This window comes from Lynx rufus, unplaced genomic scaffold (genome assembly GCF_022079265.1).
Source record: "Lynx rufus isolate CCGP_SWC_20201006 ecotype Redwood Valley unplaced genomic scaffold, mLynRuf1.p SCAF_22, whole genome shotgun sequence".
Lineage (NCBI taxonomy): Eukaryota > Metazoa > Chordata > Mammalia > Carnivora > Felidae > Lynx > Lynx rufus.
In genome coordinates, this window is record NW_025814837.1 from 6,223,263 (window position 1) to 6,245,216 (window position 21,954).

Genomic DNA, 21,954 nt, shown 5'->3' on the forward strand with positions numbered 1-21,954 from the left:
TCAACTTTGCAATAATCGTACACACACGATACATAATTCTAGGTTAGAAATAATTTTCACTCAGAATTTTGAGGCATTGCTGCACTGTTGCCACTAGAAGACTATCAAAGTGGTATCTGTAAGTTTTTCTTTTCCCTCTCTCTGGAAGATTTGGAACCTTCTCACTGCTCCCAATACACTGAAATTTCATATATGAGTTATTTTCCATTTATTGCATTGACACTCCCTTGGTATTTCCCAAAGATTTTCTGTTCTTTGTTTTGTGGGAATGTTCTTGTTTCACGTCTTTGATCACTTCCTTTCCGCAGTTTTATCTGTTTGCTGTCTCTGGAACTCCTATTATTTGGACGTTGGACCACCACGTGAATCCTCTAATTTTCTTAACTTTTCCACCCTGTTAGTCTCTTTGATTATTTTGCTCTCCATTTCGAGGGATTTCCTCAACTATATGTCCCTTCTCTTTTACTGAATTTTTAATTACAGCATTCATGTTTTTAATTTTCAGAAAATCTTTCCTGTTCTCCACTTTTCCTTTTTAGAAGTATCTTATTCTTGTCTCCAGGATTTCCTTGGTTAGCATTCATTACATGCTGTAATAGTATTCATTACACAAATGAATGGTTAGCATTCATTTCCTTGATATGATTCATTACATGTTCTTTAAAGTTTTCATTTCATTGCAGTGTATGTGTTCTTTGACGTGTTTCCTGCCCCCCCTACTTTCAGCCTTTTTCTTTTGTAACAGAGGTCATTCCCAAATTCTTGTGATGCTCAGCTGTTCATTCGTATTAAAAACTGACTGGAAGTTCTAGGATATAGCAGAGACACTTTGTTTGGTGGGCTTCACTGTAGACCAGGCTGGTAGGCAAATGGATTTTTTTCTGGAGTGTCTTTGGGTCTTCTCTGGGGTAGTTTACTTTACCCAGAAAAGTTCTTACCAATACTGTCCTTCACCCAGAGAAAGAGGGGCCCCTGCCTTAGGTTCCATGGTTTAGAGGGCCTCACCCTGCCTAGCCCTCCCTAAAGGGCAAGGAGTCCATAGCACCAAGAGTCCATGCCCACCTGGCTATTCTCTCCCTAGATTGTTCTCCAGGCAACTGGATGACCCTGAACATATTTCCAAGGCCTATGTGTGCTTTTTCCCTGGAGGCCTGAAAAGAGGTCAATGAGTGGCTGTTCGCAGTGGAACAGAGGCAGAGTTTACCCATATGAGATCAGGTGTCCACACATCTGGGGTTCATGGCTCACAGGGGGAAGAAAAAGGGTATAGGCTGTGGCTGGCAACCAGGGCCTGGGCCAGCCCTCCTAGTGTCATCCTATTCCCATGCAGAGGGCCAAGGAGTCAGAGTTCTAAATTCACATCGGTCCTTCTAAGCTGTCATAAAGGTATATCTGTCAAAGTAGGAAGAACGTACTTACCATTTTGTTCGATTCATGAATTTTAAATATTTAGACAGATGGCAAGTGGGCCGCCATTTGAAGGAGGCCATTTCAACCTACGTTGAAGGTAGACCTGCATCTTTCTGCCTCCTTGCCTCACTAGAGCTGGGTGGGGGGAGGGGCGGGGCCACTTGTTCACTCTGCAGAGCGTCCCTTACCTTCCACCCCCACCCCCCACCCACTTCTTAGTGCCACACACTCCTATTTTCTCTAAATCCTGAAGCCATTCTGGCTCATATTCTTCAGACTGCGTCTGCTGCCTCCTAGGAGATAACAAGTGACCATAAAAACAAGGGGTTACACCAAGGAAGAAAGGGAGTATATTTTTCATGTGATTCGCCTGGGAGACCAAGACTAGAGAACTTGAAATAGCCAAGCCAGCATGCTATTGAAACACTGCAGCTGGGGCGCCGAGTGGCTCAGTTAAGTGTTTGACTTTGGCTCAGGTCATGATCTCAGGATTTGTGAGTTCAAACCCCACATTGGGATCTGTGCTGACAGCTCAGAGCCTGGAGCTGGCTTAGGATTCTGTGTGTGTGTCTCTCTCTCTCTGCCCTTCCCCCTGCTTTCACTCTGTCTCTCTCTCTCTCTCTCTCTCTCTCAAAAATAAAAAAACATAAAAAAAAAAGAAAGAAAATAGAGGACTCCAAAAGAATGATGGGTGCGATGCCAGTTGAAAATTAATCTGACCAAGAAATAATTCAGGTCCTAACTTTCAAAACATGCAAACGTCAATAACGAAAAGTTTCTCGGAGCTTCCACTAAGGAAGCCAGGCAGAGAGATGTTTGCCATCCTTTGGGATTTGCCCACTGAATCTGAACCAATTTTCAGCCTCAAGTAACAAACTCTGCGGTTACTTAATGCTGCCGCTAGGTGGTAGACGTGGCTTACTCAGCACCATTTGAGACATGCTGAACACAAACGTTTCATTTAACTCTCAATTTTATCAAGTATTGTCCTTTTCCTCACTTTTCGGATGATGCTTAGAGCTGCTCGATAGCTTGCTCATATACAATGAGGTTTGCTGAGACTTTAATTTGGGAGTTTGCAAAATGCGATACATAGAAATCAATTCTGTCAGCATAAAACAGGGGAACTGGGAAAAGGCAGGCTAAAAAGTGTCTGCCAGCTTTCTTTCTGCTTCCAGTTATGCCCTGAACTCGCCCTGCAGCGAGAAGAGGCCCGGCCTTTCTCAGAGATATCGGGTGCTTGGAACTCTGCCTGCCGAGTGAAGGTTTTATCCACTGCCTGGATCCCCACCAGGCACCTTGCCTCAGAACACTCAAGTGCCCACCAGCATTCGGTTCTAACAGTGGGGCTTTGGATGCACTGGGTCCCCACAGCCTGTGCTCTCCTCAGCCACTCACCACCTCCCTCCTGGATGAAGGAAAGCTGAGAAAGATGGAGCACCAGTGGTCCCAATGGCTTCTTTTGATCAGGGCAGGGTCACTCTAAAGAGAAAATGGCCCTCATTGGAGCCAGCCTTGCTGGGCTTAACTTCTCTCACCACAGCTGGAAGTTTGGGGTGTGTTTCAAAATGGTCTTTTTATCTCTTCCCTTGCCAAAGGCCCTGGAGGCCAGAGACATTTGTGGGACATGGCCGCTTCAGCCTGAATAGCTTTCTGTCACACACAGGAGATGGCACTGTTCCAATCACCTTCCTCCCTTCCTCTCACCCCAGGCCAATCCCCACACTCCCAAATGTGCCCCTGGCCCTTGGACATCCATCCAAGCATCATGGTCTTTGTGTATGGTGTAAGAAAGTGGTCTAGCTTCATTGTGTTGCATGTAGCTGACCAGCTTTCCCAACACCATTTGTTGAAGAGATTGTCTTTTTCCCACTGTAAATTCTTCCCTCCTTCATCACAGACTAATTGACCATAAAATTGTGGGTTTATTCCTGGGCTCTCTATTCTGTTCCTTTGATCTCTGTGTCTAGTTTTGTGCCAGTAACACACTATTTGATCACTATAGCTTTGTAGCATATCATAATATCACTGATTGTGATGCTTCCAATTTTATTCTTCTTTCTTGAGATTGTTTTGGCTATTGGGGGTCTTTTGTCGGTCCATACAAATTATAGGATTATTTTTTCTAGTTCTGTGAAAAATACTGTTGGTATTTTAATAAATATTGCATTAAATCTGTAGATTGCTTTGGGTAGTATGAACATTTTAATATTTATTCTCCCGATCCATGAGCATGGTATATCTTCCCATTTGTTTGTGACATCTTCAATTTCTTTCATCAAGGTTTTATAGTTTTCAGAGTAGAGGTCTTTCACCTCCTTGGTTATGTTTGGTACCTTATACTCCTAGGTATTTTATTCTTTTTCAATGCAATAGTACCTGAGGTTGTTTTCTTAATTCCCCTTTCTGCTACATTGTTATTACTGCATAAAAATGCAACAAATTTCTGTATATTAATTTTGTATCCCGTGACTTTACTGAATTCATTCATTGATTCTAGCAGATTTTTGGTGTAGTCTTCAGGATTTTCTATATATAGTATCATGTTGTCTACAAAGAGTGAAAGCTATACCTCTTCCTTACCAACTTTAACCCCTTTTATTTCTTTTTCTTGTCCAATTGCTGTGGCTAGGACTTTTCCATACTATGTTGAATAAAAGTGGTGATAGTGGGCATCTGTGTCTCGTTCCTGGTCTTAGGGGGAAAGTTCTCCATTATTCACCATTGAGTGTGATGTCAGCTTTAGGTTTTTCACATTTGGCCTTTATGATGGTGAGGTATGTTTCCTCTAAACCTACCGTGTTGAAAGTTTTTATCATGAGTGGATGTTGTAGTTTATCAAATGCTTTTTCAGTATCTACTTAAAGGATTATATGGTATTTCTCCCTTTTTCTTCTTGATGTGATGTATCACATTGATTGATTTGTGAATGTTTGAATATGCATTTCTCCAACTAAGACATAGAAATGACCAACAGATATATGGGAAAAAATGCTCAATGTTACTAATCATCAATGAAAGGCAAATCAAAACCACAATGAAATATCACCTCACACCTGTCAAGATGGCTGTTACCAAAAAAAAAAAAAAAAAAAACAAAAACAGTAACAAAATCAAAATCAAAACAAAACAAAACAAAAGACAGCAAGTGTTGGCAAGGACGCAGAGCAATTTGAGTTATGCACATTGCTGGTAGGAACACAAGCTGGTGCAGCTGCCCTGAGAAACAACATGGAGGTTCCTCAAAACATTAAAGTACAACTACCAAATAATCCAGCAATCCTACTTCTGGGTATTTATCCAAAAGAACTGGAATCAGGATCTTGAAAAGACATTAGAATTCCCATGTTCGTTGCAGCACTATGTACCACAGCCAAAATGTAGAAACAATCTAGGTGACCACTGACCGATGAATGGACAGAGAAAATGTGGCACATACATACAATGGAATACTATTCAGCCTTTAAAATAAAGCGGGAAAGTCTGAAACATGTGACAACATGGGTGAAATTTGAAGGCATTATGATAAGTGAAATAAGCCTGTCACAGAAAGAGACATACTGTATAATTCTACTTATATGAGATATCTAACATAGTCAATTCACAGAATCAAAGATGTGATGCTGGTTGCCAGGGGCTGAGGGGAGTGGAAATTGGGAGTGACTGATCAACAGGCATAAAGTTTCAGTTAAGCAACATGAGTACGCTCTCAGAGATCTGCTATGCAACACTGTACCGACAGTCAACAAAAATTATTGTACACGTAATATTTATTAAGAGGTTAGATCTCATGGGGCGCCTGAGTGACTCAGTCAGTTGAGCATCCGACTTCATTTCAGGCCATGATCTCGTGGTTCGTGAGTTCGAGCGCCGCACTGGGCTCTGTGCTGACAGTTCAAAGCCTGGAGCCTGCTTCGGATTCTGTGGCTCCCTCTCTCTGCCCTTCCCCTGCTAGTGCTCTCTCTCACTCTTTCTCTCAAAAATAAGTAAACATTAAAAAAAAAAAAAAGAGGTTAGATCTAATGTTAAGTGTTCTTACTCCCATAAAATAATTTTTTTTTTTTAATGCAATTCATAGGGTCACCTGGGTGGCTCAGTCAATTAAGCGTCTGACGACTTCAGCTCAGGTCATGATCTTGCGGTTCATGAGTTTGAGCCCCGCATTGGGATCTGTGCTGACAGCTTGGAGCCTGGAGCCTGCTTCAGATTCTGTGTCTCCCCCTCTCTCTGTCCCTCCTCTGCTCATGCTCTGTCTCTCAATAATAAATAAACATTAAAAAAAATTCTCCTTTAAAAACGCAATTCATAAGTTCCGGACAACACTATCTGCTACCAACATAGCAAATCTATTAGCCTAGTGCAGGGCACGCTCTCAGAAGTCAGACAGCAGGCTGGGACCCTCTCTTGCTCCATGTTTTGCTCTTAAGCAATGGAAAGAACTAATGGGAAATTTTCCTGAAAACTTTTCTTTAATTATTATTAAACATTTAAGTCATTTGAAAAGATATAAAGAATACCACAACTAATTCCTATGCATCTATTATCCTACAGCTTAAGAAATAAGACCTTCCCAATAGAGTCAATGCCCCTATATACCTTCCCTATTTCTAGTACCTCACCCTCAAAATGCATAATTTATCATTCTATTTCTTTATACTTTTACTGCATATGCATGTACCCCTAAGGCAAAGTATAGGAGTTTTCTGCTTGGTCTGTTTGGTTTTTTTTTTTCATCTTTGACCTTCAATGTTACCACATGAATTTCTGCAACTTGCCTCTTTCTCTCAACACCGTGGTCACCCATGCTGACCCATGTAGTTCTAATCCCTTCACTTTCCACTACCACCTTATATCCATTCTCCTGTTAATGGACATTTAGGCCCTTTCCAACATGGGGTATTCACAATACAGTTATAAATATGCTATTCTATTTTCACTTAGATAAAACCAAATATGGAACGTGTATGGAGGGACAAATTCTAAAGGAGTGTAAGCCTGCATGACCTGGAATGCAGGTCATCTATCTCAGCCTAGAAGTCAAACTATAACACGGGGCACTAATATCCAGGAATATTTGAGTGTAGTTGTGACCCTTCTAGAATCTTCTCACCAAAGGACATCTTTAGTAGCATGGTTTTGAAACATTCCTCATAACACCTGAGTATGTATGGGTCTTTCTCCTCTTGCTTTTGTCTCTGTGGTGAGATCGTTGAATGCATGTTCTGTTTCTTGCATTTCCATAGCCTTACCTAGAGGCTGAATGGCACATATTGAATAAAAAGCAAGTGGATGGATATCTTTCAACAGGAGGAAGGAATCACCACCTGCTCCCTCGTTGTTCCCACAAGGCTAAGTCTCAGTGGGAAGAAGTCAACACCACCACCTTCCTCAAAGGAGTTTTGGTACTTACCCCAAGGCGTGCAGAAGAGAATCTCTCCCCCAGCTACAAGAACCATGAAGGGAACACCCGGAAAGTCAGTGTTTACACCTAACTCTGCATGCAAAATGAGAGTGCAAGGGCATGGCTCCGTCCCAGCAAACCCTCCAGAACAGAGGCAAGCGTTCAAAACCCACATAGTGCTGAAAACATCTTTCAAACCCCACATAGTACTGAAAGCATCACAAAGTTCTGCAAATGATATAATGGAAGAAACCGACCCCTAACCAAGGGGTCTGAGTAAGTGAGGCAGGGAAACCTGAGCCTGATATGCAGACAACTGGGCTGGAAGGAGAAGCAGGACACTGGCTTTAGGAAGACACTGTGGGCAGTGGTGGGCAGGGGTTTGGGGAAGAGGTGATTGCACTCATGAACAATCCAGGTGGGAGGTGCTGAGGTCCTTAGCAAGGACCTGGGGCTCCCATGCGGACTCCATGCTTCAGAAGGACTTGAGCAGAGCGGACGTAGAAGGATGTCATGCTTGCTCCATACGGCTATATATGACAGGACGAGACCCATGGCTGGACGTCATGGGGAGGCAGAGACAAGCTCAATACAGGGAGGAGCTTTTCAACAATTCAGAGGGATAGGTAGCTTCATTAGAGAGTGAGCTTTCCGTCACTGGACGTATTCAACTGGAAGCTGCAGGAGCAGGGTCAGAGGTGGTAGGGAAGGGACCCCTGAACCTCCAAAGTTCCTCTCTGAACTGGGATTTGGAGACTGGGTGGCTCGGTCAGTGGGTAGGCTGACATGGCCCAGTGGGCTTGTCGAGGGAGCATGATTGCTCAGAGAGCACCGCAGTCACTGAGTGTGGCCTCGGGCTCGTGAGCACCCCCCAGAACATCAACCCAACACGGGAGAGGAGGAGTGAGCCGGGATAGGAAGGAAGGAGGGGGAGGTTGCCAGCCTGTGCCTTTGCTCAACACATAAATATCCTGGTCAAATCTCCCCGAAAGAACGTGACCACAACTCATCAGCCCACCTCCTCTATGTCCACGAGAGGAAAGGGGCACATTCTCATTCCCTCAAGATCACCGGACACAAGCTCCCACCCTCATTATAGAGGGATTGACAAGCACTAGAGATTCTTTCTAAAGACAAAGTAACCATGTGGGAAAATGGCAAAATGGAGGTTCAGCATTCCCAGGGAGCGTCGTTAAAGATCTCACATAATTACTTCCAGTTATGGAAAGAAAGAAGTCACTGGGATAAAAGGTACAGCATAGGGAATATAGTTGATGGCACTGTAATAGCTTTTTACAGTGACGAGTGTTAGCTACACTTGTAGTGAGCATAGTAGAACATGTAGACGTAGTGAGTCCCTATGCTGTACACCTGAAACTAACACTGTGTGTCAACTACACTTAAATTTAAAAAGATAGTGATGGGGCACCTGGGTGGCTCAGTCAGCTGAGCTTCCGACTTCAGCCCAGGTCATGATCTCGTGGTTCATGAGTTTGAGCCCCGTGTTAGGCTCTGTGCTAACAGCTCAGAGCCTGGAGCCCGCTTCAGATTCTGTGTCTTCCTGTCTCTGTCCCTCCCCTGCTCGTGCTCTGTCTCTCTCTCTCAATAATAAATAAATGTTAAAAAAAATTTTTTTTAATAGTGATAGAATAAAGAGAGAGAATTATAACTGGAAAAAAAAAACCTCACCTAATTAAAATTATCAAAAAAGAAATAATAAAATAAAATAAAATAAAATAAAATAAAATAAAATAAAATAATCCTACTTCAAACGCATATGGGAACCTTGCTGGGTGCAGCACAGCTGTGGAAAGCACAGAGGGCCCAAAACTGCCCTCATGAGCTTGGCCAGTGCACATGTGGAGAGTGGAAGTTAGAGGCGGCCAACGAGAGCTCCCCTACCCCCCCGAAGAGAACTCTCCTTGTTCTTTGAGCCATGTGCCAGCGTGAATTACAGCAGACATAGGTGTAAAAGAGAAATTTTAATTTACACTGAAAATACTTTTTAGAAGATAACATCCTGATGTTTCGTGGAAGCAGGTAGCTCATGGTGTTCTGTGTTTTCTTTCAACACAGGGAGCACCTGAGATCCTACAGACAGGAAAGCTGGGGAAGAAAAATCCAAAGATGTATGCATCAGGTACACTCCAAAGTTCACCTGTGAACAAGACAGCGGCAACAACGAGCCAGATTATTTTAGCAGTTGAAATAATTTTATAAATAATAATGATCAACTAAAATCAAGTCAGATCTTTAAAGACAGGTACTAGGATGTAGTGGGAAACAAGAATCCCAATTTCAGACAAAGATTGTCATGTATAATGTTCTTTCCCGACAGTCCTCCCCCACACACCTGTTTTTCTCCTTCCTATATACCCTGAGCTTCTGGTAGGAGGGCTTGCGTCCTGCTCTCTGCTTCTGACCACGACCAGGCCAATTTCTGCTCTGTTCCCTGATGTAAAAACTATTTTGTGAAAGTAATAGCAAAATTCTGCATTTTCTTTGAGGTGATTTTGTTGTTGTTGTTGTGATGTAGGTTAAGTTCTCCAAACTCTCTAGAACAGAAATGGAAGGCCCAAAATAAAGAGCTGTGTGAGTCTACTCAGAGTTTGCCATCAATGCGAGTGAGTCAATAAGAACTCCCTGGAGCATGTGATGCACTCCCAGATCTGTTCATTCCTGTGATAACATCAGCTGGGTGCCCCCATGTTCCACGACCCAGGCTAGGGGCTGAGGCCAAATTAATTCCTTAAGATGTGTGCACATGCGGGAGAAGGGTACACAGGAACTTTCTGTACTCTCTTCGCAATTTATCCGTGAATCTAAAATTATTCCAAAATATTTTTTAAAAAATGAAAGGTGTGTGCACAAGAGAGTTACAGTGGTTCTCAGAAGTACAGTGATTTCCTTCCGTGCATCATAGTATTTGTGCACACCCATCCCCTGTCCTCTGGCAACCTGCATGGCACAGATTCAAGGTCCTCACACCCTCAGGTGACACGGCCTGCCTCAGCTGAGCGAACAGACATGTTGACAAAACACTCAAGTGAAGACGATATCTACCCTGTGTCTGTAGGGAGACTGTGGCAATTAAATACTGTGAAACGAAACCCTGGTTTGGAGAAACATGGGAAACGATGTGCAACATTTTACCATGAGTTTACCTTCTAATTTATTGTTGGAGAGATATTGAATATTTATGTTAATTCAGTTAATTTTCAAGAAATGTTCCATGCAACCTTGATTGCTTACCTGACTTCCTAGAACTCCTTGCAAACAAAACCAGAAAGCCCTAGCCTGGACATAAATCTTCCTAAAGAATCAGTCTGTTAGAAATTCAGTTTCTATAACCTGGAATCCACAAAAACCACACCTAGTCATTCTAACCTTCAAGAAGATTATTTACAGCCTTCTCAGAGTGAAATTTACTGAATCTGCCTATGCAATTACTCTATTCACCACAGGGCATTTTACTCTCATGAGACACCTGTGGTGAAGAAAATAATGATCGAGACAATAAAATTACTTGGCTTATTTACTTATTTCTTATTTAAACCCTGTATCTCTTCAACAAAATTTGAGAGCATCAAAAATACACATAAGACCCCCAAAAAGTAAGAAAATGGATGGAAAAGAAACCTAAGATGGTGCCATGGATGAGATCAGAACCTTAATGGTAGCCGATCAGCCTCAGAATGGCTCCGCACTTCTCAAACTTACACACCGTTATTACTCAGAACTACAGTTTGGGTGTAGATAACAAGCCAGGATCTTAAAATAGGATCTTAGGGGCACCTGGGTGGTTCAGTCAGTTATGCGTCTAACTTGGTTTGGGCTCCAGTGATGATCTCACTGTTTCATGAATTTGAGCCCCGCCAAAGGCTCTGCTTGGGATTCTCTTCCTCTCTCTCTCTCTCTCTCTCTCTGCCCCCCCCAAATAAATAAATAAACTTAAAAAACAAAACGGGATCTTAAAACAGGTGTCACAGTTTGCAATCATGCTTACTTTTCTCGCACGACTCTCAGAAAGCTTTTGGAAAACATTTTGGTTTCGCTGCCCAGTTTGCTGGTTGATGCAAATCATCTGGCATCTGTGACAAGGACCTAAAACCTAGAGGGGGCGAGAAGGGAAAAGACAGCGTTGCCGTGAAAGTGGCCAGACGCTCCTGCTAGTGCAGGGAGGAATCTGGGTCCAGGAGGACCGGTTGTCAGAGGTGTTCTCTGGGCCCACTCACACAGCAATGCTCACTACTCTGCTCTGACTGCTAGGAGCCAGAAAGCAGCCGCTCCTCACACAGTCCTGGGGGATCATCCATGTTTGTTCATCAACTGAAAGACTGCTGCTTCCGGGCTTTGTAGACAAAGAAAAGAGTTGTTGTGAATCTCGGATGGTTATCAGAGAATCTTGGAGATTCTCCCAGGAAGAAAAGAACTAACTGGTTGGAGAGTAAACTAAGAGAAGATAAACACCCACAGGCCCAGCACTGACTCATCAGAAAGAACCTTACTGTGTCCGTGTCCTTTGACCCAGAAACTTCGCTACTAGGAATTTCACTCAAGAAAAGAACCCCAAGTACAAACACAGGTTCGTGTACAATCTTTCTCATGTTGTTTGTGATCGGGGAAACCTGAGAGCATCTTAAACACCAAATAGTAGAGAACAATGGCTACACTACAGGTATATGAATATATCGTGCAGGTATTAAAATTAATCTATAAAGGGTTTTAAATGGTAAATACTTATTTTTATAAGTGAAATAAGCAGGAAAGAAAATTACATGTGTATTCACACACACACACACACACACACACACACACACACACACACACAGAGCTTCTTAACAGGGGTCATCCTGTTGGCCTGCCACGAGCAAGACTTGCTCTGTAGCGAGAAAAATCTCCCACAAATGTTAACACAAAACAAGAAAGCCTGCAGCTTAGCAGTGACGAGACGCTGCTTTTGCTGCACCTATAAAAAGGGCGAAGGGACTTGATTTTCACATTTGCTCCTCTGCTCACTTGGGGGCAAACACCAAGTACGCACTGAAACTAGAAACGGCTAAATCTGGATGTGTCTTGGCCTGTTCCTAGCACTCGCCTTCTGGCTGGTGGACCTTAAACCAGTGGAAATACAACCTCAAGGTAGCACCAAAGTCAAGGCTCCCAGGCCTCCGCAAGCAGCTGGGCTGTGCTGTACAGGGCTCTGCCCAGCACTCGCCTTGACACTGAGCAGACCTATGACCTCTCCAGGCCTCATTTCCTCACTCAGCCCCTTCACTTGATTTGGTGAGGATTCCAGACACTATTTCTAGGCTGCCACGCCCAGGATTCTTGTGCATGAGAATGTCTGAGATGGAAAAAGACTGCCTCGAGATAGAACACTAAGCCCTCCAAGAGCAAGTACAGAACACGCTACCTCCTCTGCCTAGAAAACTATGATTCCCAGGCCAGGCTCCCTCTGGCCCTGCAGAGCTATGTCCCACAGAATGGACGTCCCACAGAATGGACGTCCCACCAGTCCTGGGCCTGGGCCCCAGCTGCCACCTGACAGATAGCATTTCATCTAAAACTCCTGTCGCTTTGGCCAAAAGGCTCTCTTAAAAGTTTCTCAAGCTGGCAGAGGGAAAAATATTTTCCAGACACTTTTTTCAAACACCAAGGCGAAGAAATCAATTTTCTTAAAACATCATCATTTTTTTAAGCATTTTTCTCTAGCCCTCTCATCCACTGGCATTTAAAAAAAATTGTTTACAGTATACATGTTCTTTGAAAAATAACTCCAACTATACAGAGCAGCTTTAAGAGTTAAAAAAAGAAAGCACTCAGGGTGCCTGGGTGACTCAGTCAGTTAAGCGTCTGACCTAGGCTCAGGTCACAGTCTCACAGTTCGTGAATTCAAACCCTGAGTTAGTCTCTGTGCTGACAGCTCAGAGCCTGGAGCCTGCTTTGGATTCTGTGTCTCCCTCTCTCTCTGCCCCTCCCCACTTGCGCTCTGCCCCCCCCCCAAAATAAATAAACATTTAGAAAAGGTTTAAAGAGAAAGCACTCGGCAGTGGCCTCCCTTGCTGTCCTGAGAGGCAAGTGCTGCTGATGTGGCTATAGATCCCTCCAGACTGCAGCTTGGAGCTGGACACAACCACACATGCACCCGTGCAACACACTCCCAGAGCTCTCAGAGGCCGCAGGGTGTCTTCCCTGATTTCATTACTCCACAATACACACTGGGCGCCCTCCATGTCTATACACAGAGACCACCTACCTCATCCTTGGGCTTGAGATCTTCATGATGGCCTGGCATTCCTGTGGGGTGATGTTCTATGAAGCCAAGTTCTACTAGCCGGTTTATAATTCTTAGCTGTTAATAATTTTGCAGTGAAGGTCTTAATCCACATAACCCTATTTGCTGTTTAAAACTTGGGGGGAGGGGGTTTGATCTCTCTAAATGAGATTATAAAGCCAACGGGTATAAAAGTTTTTATGATTTGATGATACCCAGTGAAAAATGACTTTCTAAAAGAGATGTGCTAAGTCTTTTTGCATTGCAACAGCCTCAGCCTGAGTATTATCATCGGCAAACATCTTTTAAGCATTTAGTTTTTGCAAGGCATAGTACTAACTATAGTTCACACTTTTTAGTGCCTGCACAGGACTACACTGTCTGAATATAGCATAATTTATTTAAACAATCTCCCTTTTATGGATATATCTGATGGCCTCCAATTTTTCATGTTTCATGTTTTTGTTTGGGGGCTCCTGGTTTGCAAACTTTTTTTTTAACATTTATTTTTGAGAGACAGAGCAAGACAGAGCGCGAGTGGGGGAGGGGCAGAGAGAGAGGGGGGACACAATCTGAAGCAGCCCAGGCTCTAAGCTGTCGGCACAGAGCCTGACACGGGGCTCAAACTCATGGGCTGTGAGATCATGACCTGAGCCAAAGTCGGAAGCCTAACCAACTGAGCCACCCAGGTGCCCCTCAATTTTTCATATTTCTAAAAGCATTACAATAAATAAACTTGTAATAGAACTCTGCATGCTTGTACAGGTGTATTTTATGGACTAGATTTCTATAAGTGAGATGATTAGGCCAAAGGGTAGGCATATTTTAACTTTTACTACTGAATGTTTATTAACAACACTGATCTAAAGAAAACAAAGCATTGGGACGCCCGGGTGGCTCAGTTGGTTAAGCAGTCAACTTCGGCTCAGGTCATGATCTCGCGGTCCATGAGTTCGAGCCCCACGTTGGGCTCTGTGCTGACAGCTCAGAGACTGGAGCCTGTTTCGGATTCTGTGTCTCCCTCTCTCTCTGCCCCTCTCCTCCTCGTGCTCTGTCTCTCTCTCTCTCAAAAATAAATATTTTTAAATTGTTTTTTTAATTTTTTTTAACGTTTATTTATTTTTGAGACAGGGAGAGACAGCATGAATGGGGGAGGGTCAGAGAGAGAGGGAGACACAGAATTTGAAACAGGCTCCAGGCTCTGAGCTGTCAGCACAGAGCCCGATGCGGGGCTCGAACTCACGGACCGCGAGATCATGACCTGAGCCAAAGTCGGATGCTTAACCGACTGAGCCACCCAGGTGCCCCAATATTTTTAAATTTTTTAATAAAAATTAAGGAGAGCAGAACATCTCAGAAAAATTTCTTAAAGAATCTTCCTTGTATTTATGGCCCCAGGTAGCTGATAAACTGCAGATGCTATTGTTGCCAAGTGACAACAGTATCAGAATTGTCTGACAGTGACAATAAGCTCATTCTAGTTCCTTCTCTCTCCTCCCCCTTTCTTCCTTTTCTTCTTCCTCCTTCTCTCCATTTATCAAACAACAGGTATTAATACCTACTCTGCATCAGGCAGGATACATAAGAGCAAGTGTTTTAAAGACACAGCAGGGACAGAGAAACAGGAAATGAGGAAGAGAAGAGTAAGTCAGATGCAGGGGTGAGGAGGAACAGCAGGAGGGCTGGTGCCAGAGAGAGGCCTGTGGGCATCAATGTCTGGGAGAGAAGAGATTGTTTTTTCAAGGAAGAAAAGCTGCCAGGATAAGAGGAGGTTTGGGGAGGTAAGTGGATAAAAAAAATTCTTTGGGACTTCTTCATGCCGTGAAATTTAAGTGCCGTCCACAACCCTAGACCTCCACCATTCTTCCAGGAAGATTTAAATGACTGCCTGCTGCTTTTCTGGATACCACAGTGGTGTTCCTTCCAAGTGCAGAGCCGGGACACAAGATAGCCCCAAGGTAGACGGTGAATACCAAGATTAATAATATTACTATTAAGATATATCATCCCCCACTAAAGTACCAAGGACATTCTGTGCAGATGACCCATCCTTCTGTCCCTAGCTATTCCTTATCTTTCCTGTCCATTCATTCTCTCGATGGTTATTGAGCACTGACTCTGGGCCAAGACTGTTCTGGGCCCTAGAGGTACAGCTGAACAAAACATACTAGTCCCCACCCTCGTGTGCTCTGAAGGAATAAGCAGGTGCTATGCTTAAGAGTCTGACCTTCCCAAGGAGGTGCTATCTGAGTGGAGACCCTGAAGTGGCTGCATGAAGAACACGCCAAGCAGAAGGGACACGCTGAGACAGGAAGCTTGGCGTGTTTAGGAAATGTAGAGAAGGATGGTGTGGCAGGCAACGGGAGGGCTAGAGAGGTCAGAGGGATCAGGTCTCAGGAGCCCTGTTGTCCCCAAGGAAGAATGTAGGTTTTAGCCTAAGGCTCTCTCACATTTTTTCAAGCCCACAGCACTGTTTGGGGAGCCCGGAGCCTGGGGAGAGAGGGCAGGGGGCAGCTTCACCTCTCTGACTGTAAGCTCCTCCACAAAGGCCAGCAAGGCAGGAAGCCAGGGCGTGGGAAGAAGGTAGAGTGGTGGCCACAGACACTGAGGGACCACTAGACATCTGGGTCCTCCTCCACCAGCACCCGACATCAGGAAAGTGCAACAGGTTCCAGGAGAAGAATGTTCCCATAGACACAAGCATTCTAAGAAAACACAGTTTAAGCCCAAACATAATTATGAGATGGAGGCGGCACTGAGCCCTGACCACCTGTAGGAGCACCTTCTCTCTGTCCCACGGGCAACTGACTGCTGCCACCTTCGTAGGGAATAAGAGATGGATCCTTCCAAGGGGAGTCCCAAAATGCAGATGTCACAAACCCCCCAGCTGAGGCTTTGCAGGTCAGAGTCAAAGACAGGGGATTCCCACCTGCCACCGGCCAGGCCATCATCCTGGCCACAGACGGAGGTCAGTCTCCATCGGCAACCCTTGAGGGAGGATAACTGAACATCCCCGACTCACCTGGAAACGCAAGGAACCGACTGAAATCTCATCCCACGTCTCTTCTTCAAAAGCGCTTGTTCCACTGGTAATAATATTGGCACGGAAACGCGAGATGAGTTCTTTCATCGGGAATAATTCCTCCTTTCCATTCGCATCACTGTTTAAGACATGCCAAAAGGGGGGTAGTGGGAAGAGTAGACAATGGAGGCGCAATTATTCAACATTTCTAGCCCTTGATGCCTGACTTCATCAACTGTTCTCAGGCCCGAGCCTAGATGATCAGAACCAGCTTCTACCAGGAATGTTAAGACCAGCAGACACGCATCCGTTAGGCAGACCTTGATGGTGTTCCATGGGAGATGGTCCCATCTCCATGGACAGGCCCACAAGAGGCAGTGCAAAGAGTAAGTAGATCTTAGCTGAAGAGACAAAGGACTCTGGAAACCAAGGGAACAGGAGTCAAATGAACAAACTTCTACGAAAAGACCAGTTCTACATCGCGCGTCTGGACAAGGCGCTTAAGGAGTGTCAACAGGCTTAACTACGAAGGACCTAAGATGTTCCAAGAGCTCCTACTTTGTTTTTGGATATGAGCACGCCATAAAGCAACAATGCGTACATATGGGAGGTTTTAGTATTGATTTCCCACAGAGAACAGACTGGTGGTTACCAGAGGCAGGGGTGGGAGCGGGCAAAATGGGTGAAGGGGGCCAAAAGGCAGAAACTTCCAGTTATAAAATAAATACATCATGGGGATGTAACGTGCAGTGCGATGACCATAGTCGTTAATACCGTACTGCATATTTGAAAGTTGCTAAGAGAGTACATCTTATAAGTTCTCATCACACGAAAAAAAATTTGTAACTATATAGGGTGACAGATGTTAACCAGACTTATTGTAGTGATTGTTTCTCACTATGTACAAATAACGAATCATGCTATTGTACACCTGAAACTAATATAATGTTGTATGTCAACTTTATCTCCATAAAAACAAATTTACTTCCTAACTTCTGTACTATTTGCAGTTTTAATGAGCATTCACTATTTTTGTAATTCTTGTTTAAGATTTTGGTTTATGGCCATGAGGTCCCATAAAACGGCTCTCTGCACCTCCGTGCACCAAAGGGAAAAAGAACGAAAAATAAAGCATCTGAGGGGCACCTGGGTGGCTCAGTCAGCTGAGCGTCTGACTTCGGCTCAGGTCATGATCTCTCAGTTTGTGAGTTCGAGCCCCACGTCAGGCTCTATGCTGACCGCTTGGAGCCTGGAGCCTGCTTTGGATTCTGTGTCTCCTTCTCTCCCTGCCCCTCCCCCACTTGTGCTCTGTCTCTGTCTCTCAAAAATAAATAAATGTAAAAAATAATTTTTTTAAATAAAGCATCTGAAAACATCAACAGAAGAACACATTGTGTGATCCCGTTATATTGGGTTTAAGAACAAGCGAAATGATCGATGATACAAGAAGTCAGAATAGTGGTGATCTTCTGTTGGACTGACAGGGCATACGAAGAAGATTTCTGGAGTACTAGAAATGTTCTCTAATTGGTCTGGGCAGTGGTACATGGGTGTATATATATATATACACATATGTAAAAATTAATTGAGATATGTACTTACAATTTTTGTGCTTTGTTGTGCTTCAACAAAGAAAAATTTTTTTAAGTTGGGGGATGGAGTAGTCCCAAAGTACGCCCAGAATTTTCCCTGGAAACAGAGCTGAAAAGCCCTGGTGGAGGACAAGGCTGTAATATCCCAATCCCCTTCCAGCAGGGGCTGGTGAGTGCAAAGCCGGGACCAGGATAACCAAGTCTAATTTCAGCACTACGTGCAACTCCCATAAGCAATGAGAACTACAGTTTCTACATCTGAAATGAGAGGGCTAGCACTTTCCAGTCCTAAAATCCTTGGATTCTGGATTTAGCCTCCAAGTTACAAACGTTCCCTTTGTGTTTTGTAAAAGGGAAAGTTTTATGTTCAAAAGATATCATGGTCATCATCAGGGAAGTACACACCAAAACCACAATGAGATACCACCTCACACCTGTCAGAAGGGCTAACATTAACAACTCAGGCAACAACAGATGTTGGTGAGGATGCAGAGAAAGAGGATCTATTTTGCACCGCTGGTGGGAATGTCAGCTGGTGGAGCCACTCGAGAAAACAGTATGGAGATTCCTCAAAAAGTTAAAAATAGAACTACCCTACGACCCAGCAATTGCACTACTAGGTATTTATCCAAGGGACACAGGTGTGTTGTTTCGAAGGGACACATGCACCCCAACGTTTCTAGCAGCTCTTTTGACAAGAGCCAAAGTGTGGAAAGAGCCCAAATGTCCATCAACAGATGAATGGACAAAGAAGATGTGAGATATATATATATATATATATATATATACACACACACACACACACACACACACACACACACAATGGAGTATTACTCAGCTATCAAAAAGAATAAAATCTTGCCATTTGCAACGATGTGGATGGACTAGAGGGTATTATGCTAAGCAAAATTAGTCAGAGAAAGACAAATATCATATGATTCCACTCCTGTGGAATTTAAGATACAAGACAGATGAACATAAGGGAAGGGAAGCAAAAATAATATAAAAACAGGGAGGGGGACAAAACGTAAGAGACTCTTAAATATAGAAAACACACTGAGGGTTGCTGGAGGGGTTGTGGGTGGGGGTTGGGCTAAATGGCTGAAGGGGCATTAAGGAGGACACTTGTTGGGATGAGCACTGGGTGTTCTATGTAGGGGATGAATCAGGGGATTCTACTCCCGAAACCGTTATTGCACTACATGCTAACTAACTTGGATATACATTTTTTAAAAAAGATATGATCAGCATATACACTATAGAGTCCATCAAATTTGAAAGTAGAACAGAGATACAGCAACCACAGCCCCCAGCGACCCTCCCAGGCACGAGGCACAGGCTGGTCCACTTAACCTGTCACACCCACTGCCTGCTTGTCAGCCCTGGGCTCAGACACCCAGTAGGAAACACGGTCCCCTCCTGGTAGGAACCAGGATTGCAGCAAGCCGGTCTTCCCCTCCTATTTTTTCCACACAAAGAACCCTAGAAAACCACTGACCTGCTCTCTCCAGGGCTCTGGGTCCCTGAGGAGGAGTGTCACTTGATGCCGGGATAGCTCAGTGAACACCCAGGGACCATGAAGCTGCACCATACTTCTAGACCCAAGGAGAGCGAGCGAGGCCATGGCCAGGGAACTCTGTTGCACGTTTTTGCCAACGACTACAAACAGGAATCACTACAAACAGCCCATCTTTGTTATTTTTATTAAGCTACCTTTGTACGTGTTTCTGAGTGTGCACACATGTGCCCAAGACCACAAGGCACGTAAGAGTCACAGGATCCCTGGCTCACGGTGACGGGCGTGTGCACGCCTCTCCTGGCCTGTGGACTAGGAATAAGCAGCCGGACACAGCTGTCACATAACAGTGGGGCCATTTTTTGCCCTAATAGTCTGATTCCCTTGGGACTTCAATTTCCTCTAAATACAATGAAGGGGGTTGAACTAACTCTTTCTGGAGCTGACCCGCTAATACGTCAGGGCCCTTAGCAGCACCTCGGGTGGAAGTGAGCAGCCAGCGCTCTCGGTTCTGTCTGCTGATACAAACATATAATATCTACAGTTACAACTTTAAAAGCTTTCATAACCACCCTTTTCACTCAAAATGATTATGGAAATAGGGCAAGGCTCCTAGGGAACAGGGGGCGGTGGGAGGAGGGGCAATGAAACTGGGTCAAGTTCAATTCCATTAAAGCAAATGCTAAGAAATGGAATGATTAAAAATGAGAGTTGGGGTTCGCTAAACATCATGAAGTCATCAAGAGAGACGTGGGAGCTGGACCCAAAGGGCTTTGTAACTTCTTGGGGCCTCAGTCTCTCGTCTGCACTCCACGACTCCCCAGGCAGGTGCAAGGCTCACCCTCAGAGTCAAGTGGTTACACCTGCTTGCTATTCCCAAGGCAAAGGATCTTACCTGGCATTTAATTGCTGCTGAAGCTCCAAAACGCTGGGTCTATTTATCAGCAAATACTGAGCTTCATTCACCAGAGAAAGGGTGGCTGTTGAACCAGCAGATTGATCTAAAAGTGATGGGGTATTTTTAAAAGAAGTTGCTAAATACACACACACACAGACACGCGCACACACACACAATGTACTTATATATATATATATATATATATATATGTGTGTATATATGTATATATATATGTATATATGTATATATATATATACATATATATACATACATATATATGTATATATATGTGTATATATGTATATATATATACATACATATATATATATATATATATATATATATATATATAAATTACTCAGCCATAAAAAAGAATGAAATCTTGCCATTTGTGACAACATGGATAGACCCTGAGGGCAGTATACTAAATGAAATGAGTCAGACAGAAATACCATATGATCTCACTTATATGTGGAATCCAAAACAAACAACCAAAACAAGCTCATAGACACAGAGAACAGACTGGTGGTGAACAGAGGCAGGGGGTGGGGGAGGGCAGGATGGATACAGGATGGAGTCAAAAGATACAAGCTTCAGTTATGAAATAAATACATCACGAGGAGGTAATGTACACCGTGGTGACTATACTTAATAACATTGTACTGCATATTTGAAAGTTGCTAAGAGAATAAATCTTAAAAGTTCTCATCACAAGAAAAAAAATTTAACTGTGTATGGTGACAGATGTTAACCAGATTTATTGTGGTGGCCATTTCTCAATACATACAAATACCAAATCGTTATGCTGTACGTCTGAAACTAATATAGTGTTATATGTCACGTATACCTCAATAAAAAAAGTTTAAATAAATTAAAAAGAAGAATTGCTTTCTCGGCATGCAAACGAATCCTGCTTCCATTGGCTTGCATTTTTAAAAAGGAGAGACGATTTCTATAAGGGAAAAAAAAATGGTGGCCTGGAAATAATAAAAATGTTCTAAGCATTGCTTAAACCTCTCAGAAATAGAAAATGAGCTGTTAATAATCTGGAAAAATAATAATAATAAAATGCCCAAGTGAAATTGTCCCCAGCAAAGAAGACCGGGAGGCAACATTTAGAGAAGGAGAAGTGAGAGGGAGGCAGGGATAGGGAGCTTCCCCAAGATGGTGGAAAGCGGGACCTTGATGAGAGCCACAGGCCCAGGAAGGTCTGAGTCCGGTCAGGGAAAGCTGTCTTTTGTCCTTAGGCAAGTGTGTGATATTGACTTCAGAAATAACTAATACGAGTTTTAAAACTACTAGAAGGGAAAAAGCCAGCGAAAGAAAATATCAAGCGTGCCCAGAACTGCTAGCACTGTCTGTCAGACCATTCGTTGGGAGGCCGTCGCTGTCTTCACGGGAGATGTTGAGAAAAAGTGTCAGCTGGGCCAAAGCCTAGCGAGCTGTCTCCGAACCAAATGTGTGGAACCCAGCACACACAAGAATGGATACTTTTAAGACAATTGCTTTTCAGATCCTCTACTTCCAAATGTTCTTTTTGCTAAAATGGTTCTGTCAGAAGGAGGGAGGTGGAATCCCAGCCCCTCTGCAAAGGCCCTTTTTGCACTTCCCAGAAGAAAGGCTCGCCTCTCCTAAAGCACATTGCCACGGAGGCTAAAACTCCAGGGTGGAAAACAAAAGCCCCATTCAAAGCCCTGGGGTGTGTGCTGAGAAAATACAAGCCTCTAAAGCTTGGGTGAATGAGCCTCCCCTAGGTCAGATGGGTTCCCATTCCTCACTATACACAAAACTGCCCAACCTAATTAAGTGGCCACATGACAGATGATTAAGTCATCATA

General features: G+C 43.8%; 1 protein-coding gene across 1 annotated transcript in view; it reads right to left on the reverse strand.

The window, feature by feature from the left end:
* Window positions 1-8,816: 8,816 nt before the first annotated feature.
* The window catches only part of MOCOS (molybdenum cofactor sulfurase), a 56,916-nt gene continuing 43,778 nt past the window's right edge, over window positions 8,817-21,954 (reverse strand). Inside the window, exons 12-15 of the mRNA XM_047086867.1 lie at window positions 20,114-20,219; window positions 16,111-16,249; window positions 10,818-10,922; window positions 8,817-8,969 (exon numbers count right to left, since the gene is read on the reverse strand). Coding sequence (XP_046942823.1) covers window positions 8,817-8,969; window positions 10,818-10,922; window positions 16,111-16,249; window positions 20,114-20,219 — 503 coding nt within the window. The remainder of the gene's footprint in view (window positions 8,970-10,817; window positions 10,923-16,110; window positions 16,250-20,113; window positions 20,220-21,954) is intronic.